At 42.8% G+C, this 21,216-nt stretch overlaps 1 protein-coding gene and 1 non-coding gene across 4 annotated transcripts in view; both read left to right on the forward strand.

The window, feature by feature from the left end:
- The first annotated feature begins 12,673 nt into the window (after positions 1-12,673).
- HS1BP3 (HCLS1 binding protein 3) overlaps positions 12,674-21,216 on the forward strand; it is a 79,052-nt gene continuing 70,509 nt past the window's right edge. Inside the window, exon 1 of one of the 3 annotated variants that reach the window (XM_090031634.1) lies at positions 12,674-12,903. In XM_090031634.1, the coding sequence (XP_089887760.1) occupies positions 12,863-12,903 (41 nt within the window). In that variant the 5' untranslated portion in view covers positions 12,674-12,862. The remainder of the gene's footprint in view (positions 12,904-21,216) is intronic. The other 2 variants (XR_016439938.1, XM_090031630.1) reach the window with 2 other exon arrangements.
- TRNAS-AGA (transfer RNA serine (anticodon AGA)) lies at positions 12,691-12,772 on the forward strand. The gene has a single exon. It is a non-coding gene; the product is annotated as a tRNA-Ser (tRNA).

Genomic DNA, 21,216 nt, shown 5'->3' on the forward strand with positions numbered 1-21,216 from the left:
TTTGTGATTTTTAAATTAAAATTGTTTTATTTTCCTCTGTGTTTCAGTCAGCCTTAGAGTGTAACATTTTGCTTCTTACCATGCTAATCTCTGGTTTGTCTCCTGGCTGGTGAATCTGGTTCCAAACCTCTGCTCTTACCATTGGGTATGACTGCCCATATCATGTAGTTTAACACCGGTGTGTACACAGCCCAAGTTCAAATGAACTTTGGTCTCAGTCCCATCCCCTGCCATGAAAGCTTGTCTGGGTTTATAGCACCTTGTACCCTGGATTTGAACCGCAGGTTTTTCTCTGCGGATAGTTTGGGCTGCAGTCCTGGGCAACAAACAGGGTTAACTGTGCAGTGAAAACATACACGCTGGAAGGGCTTGGTAGCTTCCATAGCTGCTGGCAGTTCTTTCACCTGGCCCTGGATCCTAGGTGTGTCTACTAGAGAATGCACCATCCAATGCACCAGATACCCTCTGGAAACTAGCTAGGTAAAACCAGACACATCTATGCTCCAGAACATAGGAGGAAAAAGATGAAAAACAGAAACACAGTCACCATTAGGAGAACACTTTTCACAGAACAACCACTTCCTTTTTGATCTCACAATCTTTGCACTCAAGGGAAATCTATAAAACACCTGCAAAAGATGGATCTGGGAACAAAAAATCAGAACTTTACTGAACATAAAAACAACGGACTAAACACGGACAATAGTTTTCTAACTCATTACAATCTACTGTCTATTTGTTACAACCTTCCTGTAGTCCATGGTCAGAAGAACCCATACCTTTTGAATGAATTAGGTTAAAATAATTAAGGTAGCCATTTACTGGCGTTTTTCTTCTTTTGAAACTATTTCTGATCACCTGTCTTCACTGTCACTTCATCCTCTCCTCCTTAAGTGATTTCTTTTATTTATGTGGTGTGAACATAAACCAATTTGTTCCTGTTATGTAGCTTAGCCTGTGTCTGCTTCTTTCTCAGACCTGAAGAAGGGCACTTTATGCCTTAAAGCTTGACCATCCGCTCTCTCAACTACACAGCTGATTCAATAAAAAAATTCACAGAAAACCCTTGCCTCTTTTCCATTGAACCAGTTGGAGGAGTTAATTACTCCAGCCTACCCTTTTTCTTCACATTTTTTTCATTTTTCACAAAAACAGTTTCTCTACAGCAGCTGCATTTGTAAGTCATATAAATAATTTGCTGTATTGTAAGAGCTGGTTTTATTAAACTAGGGCAAACCATGCAATATGATCCCTTCTTCTTTGCTGGATACTATGACATTTATCCATGATTTACATAGGACCCCAATGCTTAGCAGAGACATGGAATTTTAATTCCAGAACTATAGCAGGGCAAAACGAAGGATTATCTTTCAACAGGGATTACTTATGGCTTCCCTTAGATTGTTCCTGACGTATCACTCATCATATTACAAGCTAATTGTTTTAAAGTAGAAAAAATATCAGGGATAATGAAGAACAGTGATATAATTCTCCTCTTTTCTCCCCAGCATAAATCTACCCTATGTGTAGAAGGTGTATAGGTTAAAAGTCTGCCTTGACAAGCTATCAACAGCCTTACCACATCATATAACAAGAATGAACTTTAAATCTACCAATCCAGCTACCTTTGAAACTCACAGAGAACCCCACTACTAATATAAAATCTCCTACAGGTTCACATCTGGGTTCTGTAATTGTCATCTGAAAACAAACAGGGGTATAAATGATAGAGTGACTGGTCATCTCACTGGAATCCTATTACCCCAGCACAGCCTTTTTCAATAATTAAATAATATTGTATTTCTCCCAATATGATCTAGGCCTAAAACACTTTACGTTCAGTGTTTAAATTCTGTTTTCATAGCCAATTTATTTTGTTTTTAAATATGTTCCTATGTTCTTGGTTTTTTCCATTTTATTTACTATACCCTAAGTAGGGCTCTGATTTCTGCATGTCCCACCATGATTACGAGCAGAGTCATTTGCCAGGGATTGGGCGTTTGGCAGACAATTCCCCCCAGGCTTATGAACTCACTGTTGTTCGCCTGTTAGTTTGGGAGAGATGAAAAGCAAACCTGAGAGCTGCCAAGAATCACACCCAGCCGATGCCGAACTGCTGCGAGCACGGCAACGAAGCAGAGCTATTCCCTGCATTGCAGAAGAGAGATAAATGTAAAGCTTGGAATGAGATCACCAGGTCAAAACCATGCTCTGATGGAGATTTCCCCCCTTCTTACTGTCTGTCAGAGGAACAGAGAGGATTAAGCTATGTGACTGCAGTCATTTATATTGAATGGAGTGAATAGAAGTGGCTGCAAATCACTGAACTTTTTCATGGACTTTGAGAGGGTTTTTCTTTGTCTCTACATGAAGCCAATGCTTGGATAATGTTGCAGGTCGACAGTCCTGGAGACTGGGCAGATACGGCAAAGGCAGCAATATTTCCTCACATGTGTCTCAGCTATCAATTGAGCAAAGATAGGATCATGGCCCCGGTCCATTTGGTCTTTGTCCCATTGTGCTGAGAACACCAACAAAGGTGCAATTCATTTTTGGACGGAGCCCGTTTCTGGTCACTGTCCGTCATGTAGAACGAGGAATGTCAAGAGTCCAAAGCACCTAGAAACCCTCTGGGCCAACTGGTTCCCCAAAGGTTTTTTACTATCTGGAAAAGACTTTGTAATGTCTTCCACACACTGAACCCTGAGTCCATTTAGAAAGGGAAAGACATGGAGTGCTGTCTAGGAACAGGAAGGGAGCTTGCTTGACCCAGTTTTCTTTCTGGAAGTGGGTGCTTCCTCCAGGATTCCTCCCTTTGCTTCCTTCTCTTTGCGATGATCCCACCTTCACCCCGAGACAACTGGGCATGGCTCACTCTGCAGCCTGTGAGCATGCCACCTCATACAGTGAGTGGTGACAGTGAGGAGGGGAAATTGCTCTGAGGAAGGAGGGCAAAAGCAATTTTGGCTCTGTGATACCAAAATGCTTTTAGGTTAGCTCTACAGAAAAATGCTTTCCTGCACTCCTACAGCCAAGCACAGTCACACTGCTGTGTGGTTTCTGCACCACAGAAAGCAAAACATTACTGATACCAGTTTACATGTTACTGAGTTATCAAGCTGAAGTCAGTCAACATGAACAAGGCTCGGTGAACATTACGTGGGAGCACACAAGTAATCCAACTAACTTCAGCTTGATAATTCATTAATATGAACCAGGCTTGAGCCAGGAAACAGGCAAAGTCTTTATTGACCTCACAACCACCTGTGACACTGTATGGCATCAAGGTCTCAAATATAAACTGCACTCTGTGATATTTGACCGCAAACTATGCACTTTCATCGTAAACACAATCTTCAGCAGTTCATTCAAACTCACTACCAGCCAACGAGAAAAAAGCAGAGTAAAAACTTTGAAGGATGGAGTCCTCCCAGGGTCAGTGCTAGCACCAGTACTTTTTAATGTATATACCTCAGACTTTCTGCATACAGCAACTAAGCGCTACATGTATGCTGACAATGTTGTTGTAGAAATCCAAGGACTGGACATAATAGAACTGGAAAAGACACTGAGTATTGACAGGGAACTCATCTCTGCAAATGGCACTTAAAGTTGAGCATCAATAAATCATTATCTTCACTCTTCCATCTGGACAATTGTTGAGCCAAGAGCATACTGAATATCAGAATAGACGACCACGTCCTTTCCCATGAGCATACCCAGCCTACCTAGGAGTCACATTAGACCATTCTCTTACCTATAAATATCACATTCAGGTTAGCAGTAAAGTCTCTGCATAGGTAGCTGCCCTAAGACGTTTAGCCAGCACAACATGGGCTGCCAACTTCAAAGTGCTCGAAGCCACCGCACTTGCAATGGTATATACCCCAGCAGAATATTGTGCTCCTGTATGGATTAGACGTTGTCACACTAAAAAGCTCAACACTGTACTTAACAGCGCACAGAGACACATAACAGTCTGCACAACTTACACACACACAGATGTACTCCCTGTACTCCTGAGCATTAGACCAAGTGATGTAAGAAGACAGACCCTAACATCATTACTGGCAATAGAGGCAAGAGATGACAAAAATCACCTGCTTTATCAACTGTTAACTGAAGACCCAAACAGATGGAAGCTTAAGAGTTGTAAATCATTTATATGTGAAGCCCACAAGCTCCTGGAAGAGACTAGGGATGCTGAATCAAACCTATGAACAGCATTGGTGTGGGCTGACTGCTGGGAAAGTTCAAACCTATTCGTATATCATTTTATACCAACACCAAACAAGTCCCACTTTGGGCACAACCTTGACAGAGAAGTGTGGGTCAAGTTGAATAGACATCTGGATACAACTGCTTCAGAGCAGCAGTTCACAGGATGAACATCTTGGACAGCTCTGGGTAAATGTGGTGCCCAATCAACAGCATAGCACTTAATCAAAGACTTCCTTCCTTTTTTTTGTCTTTGTGATAAGTTATTTATCAGACTTCATAGATTCACTGGAATCTGACAGAACCACACCATGAATGCATCTCCTCAAAACTGAGACCTCCGGGCTGTCAGCCATGCACCTTAGTGCCCTTGCCACCCCAGCAGCCAGCTGAAAGCTGCAATCTTTACAAATCAGATGGGGCAGGTAAAAGACGCACACTGAGCAACAATATCAGCCAGTGGCTCATTGATTTCGAAGTTGATATCTGATGCCATATGAAAGGAGAAAAAGAACAAGGCTCGAACAATTGACTCCTCCGAGCTATCTGTAACGCTGGTGTTCTGTCTTCCTTTACGTTCTGGAGCTGCATCCTGAGTTTATTGGCTATAACTGAGTGCTCTCTAGTGGACAGTAAGAGTGGAAAGCACTGCTGATGTTCATTTACTTCACAGGATAGAAATCATGATCAGATTTGCATTGCTAATACATTCTGCATCTGTAATGTCGGTGACCATTCAGGCAGAGTTAAATTATTGGGTGCAGCTGAGCTGCCTGCAGCACATATCTGGGGGTAGAAGGACTGAAACTGGTGCAAAGCTACCCTTGCTCTCTCCCACATATATACATGTGAAATCATTTCAGTTGACCCCTCTAAAATCAGCTCACAGACTTAAGGCTCTTCTTTCCCTCCTGCCCACCTGCAATTCCCACCATTGCTGCTCTGAAACCAAACATGCAGCGAATTTCCGCTCTGCTCTCTGTATCCCACCTTGTGCCTGAGAGATCCCAGGCATGCCCTCTGTCCTTCCTGCCCTGTTCTGTCAGATGGGAGGAGGGAAAGGTGGGTGGGGGAGAGAGGAAATAGTAGCTTCTCCCATTCCTCCTTCATTCTCATTCACCAGCCCCCTGAAACTGTAGGTCAACTAGCTCTGGCTTTCCTCTCCCCCTGCCTGCTTGAAGCTCCCTCCTGCAGTGTGCATGAAAGTCTTCACTGACACTGTTCTTACATTCACTCCATTTGGGGAAAGCTCTTTCTTATCTCCAAAACAAACTAAAAACACAGTTTCCAACCATTTGCAACTCTCTCCCCTGCTCTACACTTTGGAGAGAGGAGCCTTTTTTAAGCAGTAGCAGCTGCTCCTAGTCCTCCCTTCACTTTATGCATCAGAGGGGGTTGCTGTAAAGAGGCTTTGCTGTTACCCTCTCCCACCTCCAGCTGTTTGATAGTGAAGCAATGAAAAAGCTAGAAGCTGAGAAGCCCTGTTCCTATGATGCTGCTGGAAAGAAGGGAGAGCAGAGGGTCATCTGCCTCTGGGATATGGGCAGATCTAGGATTTTGCAAAGGGAGGTCCAGATGGTGAGGTGAATTATCACATATAACACAACACATATTTTTCTCCAGTTAAAAAGAAACTAGAAATGTTACTAATAGGTTAGTGGCTTCGGGCTGTATTATTCAGTTTATGATCAAAACAAAAACAAATACAACTTTACTGAAATGTGCATTAATTTGCTATATCATATATTATGTATGAATACAAAACACATTAGGCAAAAAGAATCAAAAGGTATTTCATTAGCCCTGTAGTCAATAGAATGAAATGTACATCTCTTTCAGGTTCATAAAACAAAATCTAGCCTTCTGAAGCATCTTGGCATTGCAGCCAGTGCTTCAGTGAAATTTATTTCCACACCTGAGTTAACGTTTCTAGACAGAGTTAAAAATAGTTTGCAGGGCTGTGAAATTGGAGTTACAGTACCAGGAGCAGCTAGCAGACAGCAGAACTGAAGAACAAAGGCTAGCTTGATTAGTGGAACCATTGAAGACCATTAAAAAGGAGAGAGGGTCATGAATACCTGTGAAATGGAGAGTTTAGAAGGAATCAGGTGTATAATAATGAGCCAAGACTGTCACTTCTGCCTAAATAAGAATGCTGCTGCCACTGCCAGACGGTTGGTTTTAAACTCTGGGAGGAGCAGGAAGCAAAAGGAATGCAACTGCACCACTGTGACCCCCTCTTCCTGAGCCCAGCCCCCATACCGTGCAGCAAGCCTCCACAGTGACACCTCTGGACCCACCTGCCTACCTGCAATGTTGGGGGCGAGGGGAAAGGACACTAGTAGCTAGTGCAGCTGCCACCACCTCATGGGTCCGATACCTGCGCTGCTCGCCAGTGCACCTGCAGTGCTGCGGAGGGGGGTGGCTGGGCCTTGTAGTTTCTGCCTCCTCTTTTCCTTCCCCCTCTTTCTCTTTTCCTTTTCCCCCCTCTTCTTTCTTTCCCTCTCTCTCTTCCCTCTTTTTTCCCCTCCTCTCTCTCTTCTCTCTTCTTCCTTTCTCTCCCTCCTTCTTTTTCTTCTTTCCTTTTTTCTTTTTCTCTCTCCCTCCCCTCTTATTCTCTTGTCTCCTCTTTTTCTCTGTCATCACAACATGCTTAACAAAAAAAAGAATACACAGCAACAACGGTAGCATATGAAGTTTTATTTTCACCAGGTTTAGAATTTCTAGAAAACCTGGTATTTAGTGTACTTTCTGATAGCATTATTGAAATCTTTGATACTGGATTAGCTATTTTATCTGCTGTGTCCTTCTGTATTCTGCAGTGGAGATTATCTGTTCCCCTGACTTGACCACCTTATGCTGTTCTAAACTCAGGAGCCTTATTACTGGCCAATTTTTTAATCCTTCCATTTAATTTATATTGGATCAGTTTTGAATCACTTCATCTAAGGTTACATTTAGCAACTAGATCTTCCAACACAAAATCTAAAATAGTATCACCTCTTGTTGGTTCAGTGATTGTTTGGTAAAGAAATCTGTCAGCTATCACATCCTTTAACAATCATTCTCACCATTATTAAAAGTACTTGTTCACCAATTGACATCTGGAAAGTCTCCAGTTAATGACACAATCCTTGGTAGTATTTATTTGTATAATAACATTACACAGATCTCTCTAAGTTCAGATCTAACCCTGGGAATCTGTAGGTACTATCCTATTAGGATCTCTTACAATGTTTTGCTAAAGGATTTTTGACCTATAACAACCCTTTCTTTTCATTCATGCTGTTGTATCTGATATCTTTACAGTCTACCATGTCACCAATGTAACGTATTAGCTCATACCTTTCACCTTTATTTCTACCTTTTTGGGATAAGCACACATTTGCCAATACCGCATCTGTTTTCTCCATAATATCTGGTTCCACATCTTACACTTATAGCTTTAATTTTTCTAGTGTTCAATTTTCTAGCAAGCTTAGGTAGTCTTTTCACTAATGGTCTTGTCTACCTGACTGCTAGTGCCATCAATATTGCCACTAGCATTTTCTTTCCCTTTGCAAGCCAGGCCGTACTTCTACCCTTTGGGGATTGCACCAGTTTCTCACAGCTCAGTTTCTCTCCCATCCATTTCTACAGTTTATGAGTCTTGCCAACCTTGCTCCTAGCAGGCTAGTACTCCAGGTTCTGTGACAAAGCTTCTTCTATGAATGCCTCCTGACTGTAAATCATCTGAACCCTTCCCTGGCACCAATCCTTCAGCCATCTCTAGAAGGAGGAGAAATTCCTGTAATTTCTCCTTTAGAAGCAGAGAATCGTAAGGTCACCCGAGGCTCCATTGCTGTCTTCTCCTCACCCCATCACGATCATCCTTCATGACTGCAGGAATCCACGCAGAAATCCTCATCTTTTTGGAAAAAGACACTTAGATGAGCAGATATTTTGGGCAGATTCTTGAATGAGCTAGCAACAAATATGAATTTGCTCTGTAATACTTTACAAACATGGTATGAATGTCTATCCACCGTATGCCTGTGTTAGTTTAACTTAATGGAGGTCTTCAAGGAAAAAAACAAATAGAGTGGCAAACGAACAGCTCAAAATAATCTCTTAAGAAACAGGACAAGGCCAAGGAACAGGGAGCAGAGAATACAGGAGACCAAAAAGAAATCTGGCAGTTTAAAAGAAGACTCTCTCATAAAGGTAATGTTCAGGAATTATGTTTAGGGAAAATAAATGAAGAAATGGACACTTGCTGGGGTATCTGAAGAAGGCAGGCCTGCCTAATTTATCAGGGAATAGTCAAACCTTAGGTGAGACAGTGATATATAGACTCTTTTTTAAAAGTCCTTTCTTCTCTAAATGCTTTGCTCTTCCTGCTAAAAAAAAGTTTCGATTTAAGAAAGCTGTTTGGTCACTTGGTTAGACCCTTTCAGAAAACAACACAGCTTCTGAAGTCGGACAGACTTGCTGGGTAAGTAGACGTGCTAATCAGGGCGAGGTCCCCTTGGGTCTCTTCCAGGAAGGGGAGGATTTTGGATTCCAGCCTCAAGGTGGAAAGGTAAGGGCAAAAGGCACAGCATTGGTGAAGGTTGTCTTCAGAGAACTTGCAAAGGAGACACACAGCAGCCTGTTGTCATCTACCTGTTTGTATAAAATGGACCTACTGTAGCGAGAGACCTGGGTGTTAAGGAAGGGGCTTATCCTACATTTCCCATTTCTAGGAGAGTGTCATAGGATCATAGGCAATTAGGGCTGGAATGCCTCTCACAAGGTCATCTACCAGTCCAGCCCCCTGAGCAAGGCAGGGGCATCCAGCCAGCCAAGCATCTGTCCAACATGCTCTTGATGATTTCCAGGGATGATGATTCCACAGCTTCTTGAGATAGTCTGTTGCAATGCTTGAGCACCCTCATAGTCAAAAAAGTTCCTCCTAATCTCCAGTCTAAATTTCCCCTTCTACAGCTTGAGGCAATTGCTCCTAGACCCTATGGCCACAAAGAAAAGCTCATCTCCAGCCTCTCTGTAATTGCCCTTCAGGTATTTGAAGACTATTATCAGTGCCCAGCACCCCTGCCCGCCATCTTCTCTTCTTCACACTAAATAACCCTAGTAATTTTAGCCTTTCCTCTTAAGTTTTGCCTCCCAGGTCCCTAATCATTTTTATCATAAGCCCCAGGCTATAAAATAGGCGGAGTGGAGGAGCTGTCTATTGAAGAAGGTGGGCTGTTGAGCAGCCAAGAGTACCAGAAGGATCAAGCAAGGGAGAGCCTGACTGTATCCCACTTGATACTGCCCTCCCTGCAGCAGGAAGGCCTGGTTTCTAGTCCTGCTATGAGGGTTAGTTCTATTTTTTAAATCAAACTGACTAATTCAACTGCATAAACGAGGCTGGGAGTGAACAAGATGTAGCCTGCCTAAGGGAAGAGGTTTGATTTCCAGTCTGCACAACCAGAAACACAGCATCCAAGTCACCGATGAAGATGTTGAACACTGCGGGCCTGAGGACCGAGCCCTGCAGAACCCCACTGCCCATGTCCTTCCAGGTTGAGAAGGACCCATCCACCACCACTCTCTGGGTGCGGCCCTCCAGCCAGTTGGCGAACCATATGACTGTGTGGGTATCGACACCACAGTCCCCCAGTTTCCTAATGAGAACGGGGTGAGAGACAGTGTCGAAGGCCTTCTGGAAGTCCAGGAAGACTATGACCACTGTTACCCCTGCATCTAGTGATTTGGTGATCTGATCATAAAAGGCCACCAGGTTGGTCTGACAGGACCTGCCACTGATGAACCCGTGTTGGTTGTCCCTAAGCATGCAGTCCCCTGCTGGTCCCTCGTGGATGTGCGCCAGAATAATTTTCTCAGACAGCTTACCTAGGAACGAGGTAAGACTAACTGGCCTATAGTTTCCCGGGTCCTCCTTCTTCCCCTTTTTGAAGATGGGAACCACGTTGGCCCTCTTCCAGTCCTCCAGCAGCACACCAGAGCACCACAAGTGCTCATAAAGCCGTGCCAGGGGTCCTGCAATGTCCTCGGCCAATTCCTTTAGTACTCTAGGGTGGAGATCGTCCGGGCCGGCTGACTTGAATACATCCAGTCCCTCCAGAAGTTCCCTAACTGGTTCCTCACTAACCCTTGGCCCAGGTGTGCCTCCCCTGGGGCCCAAGGGGGGGCCCAGTAGGGAGGTGACTGTTCTGGTCCCTACTTAGGAAGACAGATGCAAAGAAATCATTAAACATGTTAGCTTTGTCGTCATATGATTTGGACCTAGGATTTTAGAGAAAAAAACCCACAGGGACTCTCTCTCTCACACACATACACACATGCATGTACGCACATGCACGTGCATACACAGATATGCACAGCCCCTTGCCAGGTGAAAGATGAAGCACCTTAGCAGGTAGGGAGCGGAAGCCTGCTATGAAGCTAAATTAAGTACCTCAGTTTGAGGAGTGTCAAATTCATGTATGCGAAAATGTATTATTATGGTTTTGGTAGTGCTGGAGTGATGTTGAAGTCATGAAGATTCAGGAATTATGGAAGAGGCAAAGTTTTTTGTGGATATCTTTTATGGGAGCAACTGCATTGTTGGGATAGATTTAAAAAGAATACATTGCATTTGGAAATGTGTCGGGGTCCATCCTGCCCATGCAGCTGGTCCAATAAAAGATACTACCTACAAAAATCCTTGCCTCTTACATATTATAATTGGTGATCTAATTGGACTGAATGATAAGGGTTCTGCAGAAAGGGACATATCTTAGCAGTTACTTGCTATTCAGAGACTCCAGTCACCTCTGTTTTAGCTATCTCAGAAGGTGAGATGCCAGGTACATCTTGTTATCAGAATAACCAGATTGGATACCGATGCAGTTGAGAGAGAGATTCCAACAGCACAGACTTATCTGGGGGTAGTTAGGTCTCTCTAGCATACAGCTTTCTCCTTTCCAAATGAATTAGGAAGTGCTCAAAGGGCTGGGAGTTCTCCACCAGGAAGTACTAGCCTGTGTTGCTGGGGCCATTTCAGAACCCGGGAGGCCGGAGGAGAGGCCGGGAGGAACAAGGTCTGGCCAGAGCAGTTGTATGGTGGTAATTGTCCAGTGTGGTATTTTGTTGCCAGATGCAGTTACTTTTGGGGTTTCCTAATGACAAAGAGTTGTTCAAGTGATGGATCAGGTGTCAATGTAGTGTCAATGTAATGTGTAACACTTGGTAAATAGTCTAGGACTAAGCCAAAGGTCAGGATCAGGAAAATCAGGTCTTACGTTTTAATAAAATATTTGGGGTTTTTGTTTGCTTTTCCCCCCCTCAGTTCTACAGAATCAAGGCAGACTAGATCAGAATTACAAATACAGCTTCAGGGAGGGTGCAGCTTGGTGTGAAACCCACCGCGCCCCTGGAGAGGGGGATGATTGGCCAGTGCCTCAGTGTAAAACTGCTGCAGCACAAATAGGAAGCATTTCATTTAGTGGATTGCTATACTGAGGGCTGTGAGATATCTCTATCTATCTATCTATCTATATATATATACATAGACGTATAAATATATATCTCCTATTTGTAATTCCCATTTGTGTGTGTATGTGTATAGGTATATAGGTATGTGTGTACCTATCTACCCATCTATAGAGACAGAGAGATATATCTGTCTCTATAGATGGGTAGATAGGTACACATACATATAAAGATGTGTCTATATATGTACACTTACAGTAGTGTAAAAGTGGTGTTGTACAAAACTGCTGCATCAGGAATAAGAGACATTTCATTTAGTGGATTGCTATGTTAAGGGTAGTGAGATATATCCATATAGAGAGATTGTTTTATGTATATTTTTTCTCCTATTTGTAACCCGCATTTGTGTGTGTGTGTGTTGATATATATGCCTATATATTAAAAAAATGTCTTTTATATATATCTATATAATAGTGAAAGAAAGAGTGCTGTTGTGCAAAACTTAGTGGGTTGCTATATGGAGCCAGGTGAGAGCTGTGTGTACTGAATCTATGTGTAAGTAGATAGATATACCTACATATACTGTATATCGATTTATAAATATCCCCTATATTAGTATACATGTCTTTATAACTCCCACTTTTGTGTATATGGATATTTATGGCTTGTTATATGCATTCAGTGGCTTGCTCTGTTCAGGGCAGAGACTCATTTGGTTCTGTTTTAATAAAACCCAGTGAAATCCTTGAAACTGCTTAGGGCCACCGGCAGTGGTTTCTGCCATCTCTGTGTTTATATGCTATATAGCGACATATATCTCTTATGTTTATATGCTATATAGTGATAACATATATTTATAATGAGATATCTCCTATTTGTAACTCCGATTTCCGTGTGTATATCTGTGTGTGCACACCCACGGGCTGGGCTTGTCCTAGCCCCGCCCCCTCCCAGGAGCAGACACAGCGCAGGCGGGAGATGGTAGAATGCGTGGAGGCACGAGTAGTGATAGATGTAGTCGTGGCCGAGTGGTTAAGGCGATGGACTAGAAATCCATTGGGGTCTCCCCGCGCAGGTTCGACTCCTGCCGACTACGCTTCCGGTTTTTTTTTCTATTATTTTTTTAACAGTCATTTTTTTTTAAAGCTTTTTCCTTCCTTCTCCCCACGGGGTAGGAGCCCGCGCCATGCAGCACAGCGCCGCGCCCGCCGTGCTGGGCACCACCAGGTGAGCGGTCCCGGAGGGAGAGGCCCGGGGCCTTTCGGGCCTTGTACAGGCCGCGGGGTGCCCGGGGCCCACCGACAAGAGGCTTCGAGGGCCGGTAGAGGCAGCGGGGAGGCAGGCGGACAGGAGCGGAGTTGCGTGGTGAAGTGACCGGGCCGAGGAGACGCAGGGCCGGGCCGGGTGGGGGCTGTGACGAGACCAGCCACAGACTGAGTCGGTGTGAGAAATGTTGCGTTACATTTACCTAAAAGATGTCGTTTACCTCATGTGTGGTTGTTCTCCTGAAAGCTGTAGTGTCTCCCTGACTTGCCTTTACTCTTGACTCACAGAAAAAAAGATATATATATATATTTGGCGGGGGGAGGGGGCTTTCTCAGTTGGTCTTATACCAGGTATCGTTTGGGAACCAGCAGGTCTAGATTTTTTTGCATTTCTTTTTGTCCCAGACCAACAGGGCTGACAGCCTTGGACTCACCTTCAACTTTTGTCCCCCCACCCCATGCTTTACCTTTTGTTTTCGTAATTCCCATCTATTTACATTTTCACTGACATCCTGTCACGGTTTTAGCTTCTTTTATTCCTTGGAGCCTCAGATGAGGCTGAAGGTGGTTCCTTATTCCTGGTTCCTTTTTCAAAGCAAACCTATACTCAGTACAAACTTGTTATTATTATTAAATTACACATTCTGAAAACAGAGACTTTCATTAGCTCTATGTATATATTAATTAATATGTAAAATAATATCCCATATCAAGTGCGTGTGTGTGTGTGTGTGCATAGAGGTATATATTAGTACGTGTATTTATCGATCTGTATCTATCTTGATCTCTATCTATCTATAGAGACAGAGACCTAAATGAAGGTTAGATTAAAATGGAATTATGGGGCAAAATATATCTTGTGCCAGCCCCAACCTCCTCCCAGTGCCACTGGGGGTCTGTCCCAAACAGCTCTTAAACAGAAACCGGGTTTAAGGAATAAGGGACTGGGAATAAGCAACCAGTTTCCTCGTGAGTCTCAGACCAGCAGAGACTCCCTTGGCCTGATGAAGGGTGATTGCACCTGAAAGCTTCCTAAGATCTTTTTTTCCCCAACTACGCAGCTGGTTTGATAAAAGATACCACATCTCAAAGAACCTTGCCTGCCTAATAAAAGATATGCAAAAATCTAGATCTCTTGGTTTTTTTGCATTTGTTTTTGTCTCAGACCAACATGGCTACCAAATATATCCCCAATAAGACATCACATTTACTTAAAGAGCTATCTCCTTCAACCAACACGGCTGCAACCAGCAAGTCATCTCAAACTACAGCCAGTGTATTTTTCTAGATTTAGTAAAAGTTTCTTTCACCTGAAGAATGAGTTTTGTGGCAGGTTTGCTGAAAGGTCCTTTTTTTCTGTGGCGCTGCTGGCTGCATGGGGCTTTCTGATTACTGGTAAGCAAAAATAACAGCATAAACTAATGCAGGTGTCGTTTTAAATAGTAAGCAAGGATTTATTTTCATGTTACCCTAAAAACAGCTAACAGAGTTTGTACCTAAATTCTTGTTATTTGACTTTTTAGGTTGAGTGAAAGCGCAGATGTTTTTCCAGCAGAAAAAAAGTTAAGACCTTATGAAAGTCGGTTTGATGTAACTGAAGTGTCATCCGAAAATAAGGCCCAGACTGCAGGATTCTTAATCACACACCTGTCTTTTAGCACATCAGTAGTTCTGTTTGCTGTCTGGGCAGAAACAATTTAAGCACATGGCTCAGTAAGACTGGGCCAGATCTATTTTGGAGCTCTGACCTGGATCCTTCAATTGTACATGTAGCTTCCTTCACGCTGATGTTTTCTGGGCTTTAGACTAGGTACCAGTCCTGCAAACATGTACACGTTATCTGTGCTACCACAAGCTGTTCCACTGGTAATGAGATTTGCTTGTGGTAGTAAGTGTAACTTCATACCTAAATGCTTGCAGGACCGAGGCCTTAGGTAACATTTTCTAGCACCTGAGAAACAAAAAGTGACTACTGCCCTTTTGTTCCATATTCAGATAGTGCTTTATGCAGCAGACTTCATCAGAAAGTAGCATCCCGAGGCTCTATTCAAATCCTAATAATTCTCAAAATACAGGGAAAAAATTGCATGCACCTTATCAGATGTGCATTAGCAAGCATCCCATTTTATTTTGGTTTATATTCTACTGGTATGGCCAATATATATATATATATATATACACACACACACAATTTAAAATGAATTTAAAATACCGTGAATATGTAAAATACTGTGAATTCTGACCTGAGCCAGAGTGGACAGTGTGATGTTACCCCAGGTACTATTGCATAAAGCAGGTAACTCCTACAGCACGTTGCCACCAGATGATGGGGGAACAGGTGATAACCCATTTGCCTTAAGCAAATCACTAGCCCAGGATGAACGTCAGACAGAACCCACTTAGTGTAACTAGGTTCTTGCCGGAGACGTACTCCACTGGATTCAGATACTGGTGAGTTACAGAGGTGCAGAGCTGAATGTTGCGTGTCCACTCCTTTATTACAACAGTGTAGGTATACAGGTCCTGATTGATCCACCTGAAATACAAGGTAAATAACCCACGTGGACTCTGTGCTACCACAGCTGGACTGCTCTGGTATCCCGCTCTGCAGTTTAGGCATATTCTTACTCTCTGTACTCAAGCGTAGTGGAGCACTTTTGTGAGCTGGGGCCCCTAGATGCTACTAGCATTCAAATAATAATTGTACAAAATGAATTGGGCTCCATTAGGAATAATCATTTTCAAACCTAGACTATTACAGTAATTAGAATCAGTTTCAGGTAATGGATTTCATTTCCCTGAGTTTCCCTGCCAGTCCTTGTGTATTTTAGAATTACAGTGCAAGGAGAAAGAGAATAGAGGAAACTGATACCACCTGGGAAACAGCGGTGGGAAAACTGACCAAACCAAAGCGCTGTCAAATGCGCAAAGCAAACAGACTGAAAATAAAATATCTCTTCCCCTCTAATCTTTCTTAGTTATAATAATTTTAGCTGTTAGACTTCTGACAAAGTAAAAATACAAGTTCAGGCATATGTGTCATTTTTAAGCGGATATCCTCTTTAGAACTCTGATAAGTAGCTCTTGAAGTCACACTGGTGTTTGCCTGCCAGTGTATTTGAATTCAGTTGATGTCTTAATTTAAATTCCATTGACTGGCTGCTAGATTTCATCTAGAAAGAAAGAACAGTTCTCTGGAAGGAAGAGGCCAAAATAATGATGGATGGTTTATCACTACTTTTCCCTTCTATTATTGGTGAGGGAGGAACAGATTACTTTATGAATTCATTACATATTGTATGTCTAAAGATCTATTACCAGAGTCATCAGTACCTGTTTACTGAGTTGTTGACTAACTCTTACAGCTGCCCTCATAACTCTGCAGTGAGTAAACATCTGGAGAGTGTTTTCTCCAATGTAAATTTATATTTTAAAAGAATCGCACAAGATGTTGCTAGCAGGTCTTCCATTAGTGGCCATTATTGGCTGCTGTTGAAGAAGAAACATACATTGTTTACATATGGATGAAGTAGACTCATGCAAATAATGTAAAGTGTGGGCCAAATTCTGATTTTTACTTCATGGCAGCCCTAGTAAAGTCAATTAGCCAATGAGCTGAGATCACTTCGAGGCCTGCTGTTGTAAAATTAACTCCTCTTTAGTTTAGAAGGTTGAAAAGGAATTTGAGCACTTCCAAAAGAACACCCAAGTTATCAGACTAGTTTGATTTTGCACTTCATATTAAACAGGCATTGACTAAAATAATAGGAGATGGACAAAATCCAAAATGGATGGGAGAAGTGGTGAAACAGAATTTATACTAAACTTTCTGAAATTATTTTTCATAAGACTGTTGAAAGATGCAACATCAAGACAATCCTAATATAAGGCTGTTCATACTATCGTTAACCTGGCTTTCTTGTCATTTGATTGATCCCTGTTTCATTAGCTTCTAGGACTACGTGTCCACTTCACATTTTCTATCTGAATTATTATTATTGTTACCATCTGGGCCTCTGTCTATGTGATGTTTACTTGGTGAGATTCTTTCCGCTCTGATATTTATACTTCTCTTTCTATTTTTTAAATTGCTGTGAAAAAAGATCGTGCTGTTTCTAGCACTGTTTTTGGATGCTTATACTGCATTGCAGTTCTCAGCTCCCCTTGGTATAAATGAAAAGTGCTTTCAAATCAGTTTACAATGTAGGGCCAGATCCTCATTTTATAAAATTGGCCTAAGCAGCTGCACCAGTTTTACATGAGTGGAGGCCCCCACATTTTTTTTGTACCTAGCACTTTACACACATTTATGGAGCACATTGATTTATCCTTTGGATCCCCTATCCATTTGGAAACTGGGCTACAATCTCTCTCTTACATTCTCTAGGAACGATTGCGTATTTCATAAATAAAGGCTTTCTGTAAAAATCAGGGTGTTTTTGAACCTCATACCCCATGTACTGTACTGCTCAGTTTTTCAGATCTCTGTCACAAACATTAATATGATGCTGCAAAGCAACAATGAAGTTGTATCTTCAGGGTGGTTTGTTGTTCATGTTATTAAAGAATGGTTGGTTTAGTTGTCAGGATGTTTCTCGAGGATAGAGGAAACACAGGCTCAGTGTCCTGCTCTTCCACAGATTCATTGTGTGATCTTAGACAAGACATGTAGGGACTGAGGGTCCATAAGGTATACAGAGGGACTGAGCATCACCAAGCTTGTCTTTTAGTTGCTCAGCTCCCAGAATGGAGTTTACAAACCTGAGCTAGGCACATAAGGTCGCTATGCACAAACGGGAAAAGTCAGGTGCCTAGGACTGGGATTCACTATAGCGGTGGTTCTCAACCTTATGAGACTCAAGGGCACCAAGGGAAAATCCCAGTTCTCAGCTTTCATTTGTTGCTTGACTATAGGGAAAATAATAGATTCTTTCTTGGCAAAGAATGCAGAAAGGTCACAACAGGTCCGAACTTTTTTTGAATTTGTGGATTCCGATTAAAAATTGCTACATTTATCGCATGAAGCACACGTAGGTATTTGTGCATCTAACAATGTAAATATTGTCGCACCTGTAAAAGGCTTTTGCAGCACGCTGGTTGAGAAACGCTGCACCACAGCTAGCCTGTTGTATGCCCAAGCCACACAAATGGAAAATTGAAGCTGAAGTGAGGGATGTGTCTGAAATCTTGGCCTTGTTTTGGATTTAGGTGCCTTAGCCCAAAGTCCTAAGTGCCTTTGTGAGACTAGGATCCATAGCTTGAAACCCCCTTCTATACACAGGGGCCTAACTTAAGCCAGATGGTTCCTACTTTTTTTTTTTTTAACACAGCTGGCAGAGAAGGCAGCAGTGGTGCTGTTTGCTCTGTAATGTGCTAGTGGTTAGAGCACTTGTTCTGGGAGTGGAAGGTCAAGGGTTAATGATCTCCTCTACCTGGGAGTTTGTCGGCCTTCTCCCATGAGAGCACTTTGTGGTGAAGCTGTGGTCCTGTGTATCGAGAGCAGAGAGAGGTAGTTAGTCATGTTTATCTGAAGTCAGACAGAAGACAGGATAGATTTGCACCTTATCGACTAATCAGAGATGCGTTAGCTGAAGGGTCTGGAGGAAGCAGAGTTTCTAGGAGGCAGTGAGTAGAATACAAAGGGTAGGGAAGGGGAAGAAACAAAGATGGGTACTGCTGGGGTCGGCAAGGTGGGTTTAATACGTTTCATGGCTTACTGGTTATAAAAGCTAGTTCAGGTAATGGGGTAAGAATCCGTACCCTTGGTTTAAGCATCTTTAGCTGAGGTGCCAAAAACACCCCAACCTACAGGAAGTTGATGTGCCAGGAACAGACAGCAAGGGAGCCACAAGGGGTGTGATCTTTGTTGTGGTAGCACAGCCATGGCCCCAACCCTGCCACCTGCCCTAGGCACCTGTGCGCCCGCCATCAGCAATGAGCCAGGCCGGGCTTCCGCAGACCTTGGTGCAGGTGTTTGCAGCCTCCCCGTGGCCTGTTGCAAGCAGCCCAGGCTCTATGGTAGACGGTGGTAGCTTTCTGGCTGTGGTGGATATGAGGAGGAGGGGAATGAACCTTGGATATTATAAGGATCATGGTCTGTGTTGATAAACTACTTCATTTTAATCTCTTGTATCTACTGCTTTCCTGCTGGGTATCAAGGACAGCCAGAGTCATATGGCTAGAAGGAGAGGACACATTCAGGAGCATGACATTATAGCTCAGCAGTGTGGGTAATCCCCTGAAAGAGAAGAGTCCTGGGTTTCGGATCCCTGTTACTAAACTTCTTTGCATTTTATCCTATGACACTCTAATGCAAGACATATAAGCCGTCTCAGGTTTCCCTCTTCCTAAGCAAGGTTTCTAGCCACTAGGGCATTACATGACATAAGATTATCCTGTTATAATAATATAAAAAGTAATGTTTTTTAATGAAAGTGGCTGAGGGCTGTGCTTGGTGATGACCTCATTGGTGTTGGTGTATGTTAGGTCTGACAAAAACAGCCCTTCTGAATGTGGCCGTGGAGGGACTGAGGCAGGGAGATGTCTAATTTGTGAATCCCAAATCGCGTTAGGCAGGAGATAGGTGCTAAGATGCTCAGCTCAGCCAAGATGGCCATGCCTCTTGATGTGAACTTAGGTACCTAAGTAATTACTGTTAAAAACATAGAGGTCTGCAATTTTCACATGCTTATAAATGATTAGATGAGGTTGTTACTTGCAGTCTTGGACTTAGCTGCCTAAGGTCAGTCTACACTGTACTTTAGATATATAAGTCCTTTTATGAATCTGACCTTAGTCTCTCTCAGTTCCTCACCTGTATCAAAGCTGGCAAGTAAAAAGGAAGATACACAATCTGTTTCCAAACAAGTGGCTGTATCATAAACAGAAAATTCCAGGGTTTTAAGTCTGAAAATCACACCTAAGCTGTGCACAGTTCAGAGGTCTGCAGACCTAAACTCTGAAAATATTAGCTTAAAAGTAGATCTGGCTTCGGATACCAGGGATCCAAGTAAAGATGGGTCCCCCAACAAAACTTCTGTTGATGTCATCAGGACCGGGACTGTGCTGTCAATCATTACTGGGAACTTAGCTAATGTAAGCAGGGTTGTGTATGGCTGCCTGTGAATTTTAGCTGGATGCAACATTTTATCTAGTAAGGCTGGAAGGCACTTTTATGGTCTTATTGTCTGAATTCCTGGATATCACTGCCTGCTGGACTTCTCTCAGTGAATTCCTGTTTGAATTTCCCTTGTAGTCTGGAGGCGTTACGTGTGTACACTGGGACAGAATCGAGGTACAGTTTTCTTCCTATAATTCAGTGTGGCAAAAGATCAACCTGTGCAGCAATAGTGGCAGCATTAATAATTTTGTCTGCTTTGAACCCAAGGATTAGGAAAGCTGTGAATTAGGAGCAGCCACTGATGTTTCAGTAATGGAGGCTGATTGCAATCCTCTTGCCATCTCACATGTGACTGGCAAGCAAATTATGAATAATTTTCTTCTGTGCACTTATTCTGAGTGAACCTGTAGACCAGAGTAAGGAGATTTGGATGCTCTGCTTTGCTGCTTCGCTTCAGCCAGCTGGAGTTTATGCTCCTTTGTACCAGATGCATGCATTTTAGAAAATGCAATGTACACTAGGAGCCATTGGCCAGAAGAAATGGGGAGGATGATTCACCTATTTTTTTTCTTTTACCAACAATCATAAATAGTATCAGGCAAAGTATAAAGCTATCCATTCAAATGAGGTAGGTGCTTTTGACAATCCTGGGATGTTCTTGCCGATATTGGTGGGAGTCAATTGGTTTGGTGCTTTAGAAATTCTCACTAGAGGCAAGTCTGTATCTCTGGGTGCCTAAATACCTGTGAACATTTTGCCTTTGGACTTAAGTCTGGGACTGTCACAATATATTGGAAAGGTTTTGTTTTGGAGGCATCAGACTTAAAGTTCCTGGTTTAGAATGAATGCAGCACACTCTTCCATCCTGACAATTGCGTTACGTCTGCAAATTTCCTGTTTAAGTTTAATATAGTTGTTACTACTATGAACTCCTTTGCATGAAGCAACACTTTTTTTTCCTTTCATACCACAGTTGATTCTATTTTGCTAAGTCCTATTTTCATTGACTAGGAACAGGTATGGGCTAAGATTCAGTCCAAAGCCCACTGAAGTGGGAGCCTCATTCATTGACTTCACTGGGCTTTTTATCGTGCTGTCTACGAGTGAATCAGTCAGTGCTGTCCGTGTTTGAGCTGTGTTTCCTGTTTCACTGTT

Source organism: Crocodylus siamensis, chromosome 1 (genome assembly GCF_052110815.1).
Source record: "Crocodylus siamensis isolate JL-2025a chromosome 1, ASM5211081v1, whole genome shotgun sequence".
Classification (NCBI taxonomy): Eukaryota; Metazoa; Chordata; order Crocodylia; family Crocodylidae; genus Crocodylus; species Crocodylus siamensis.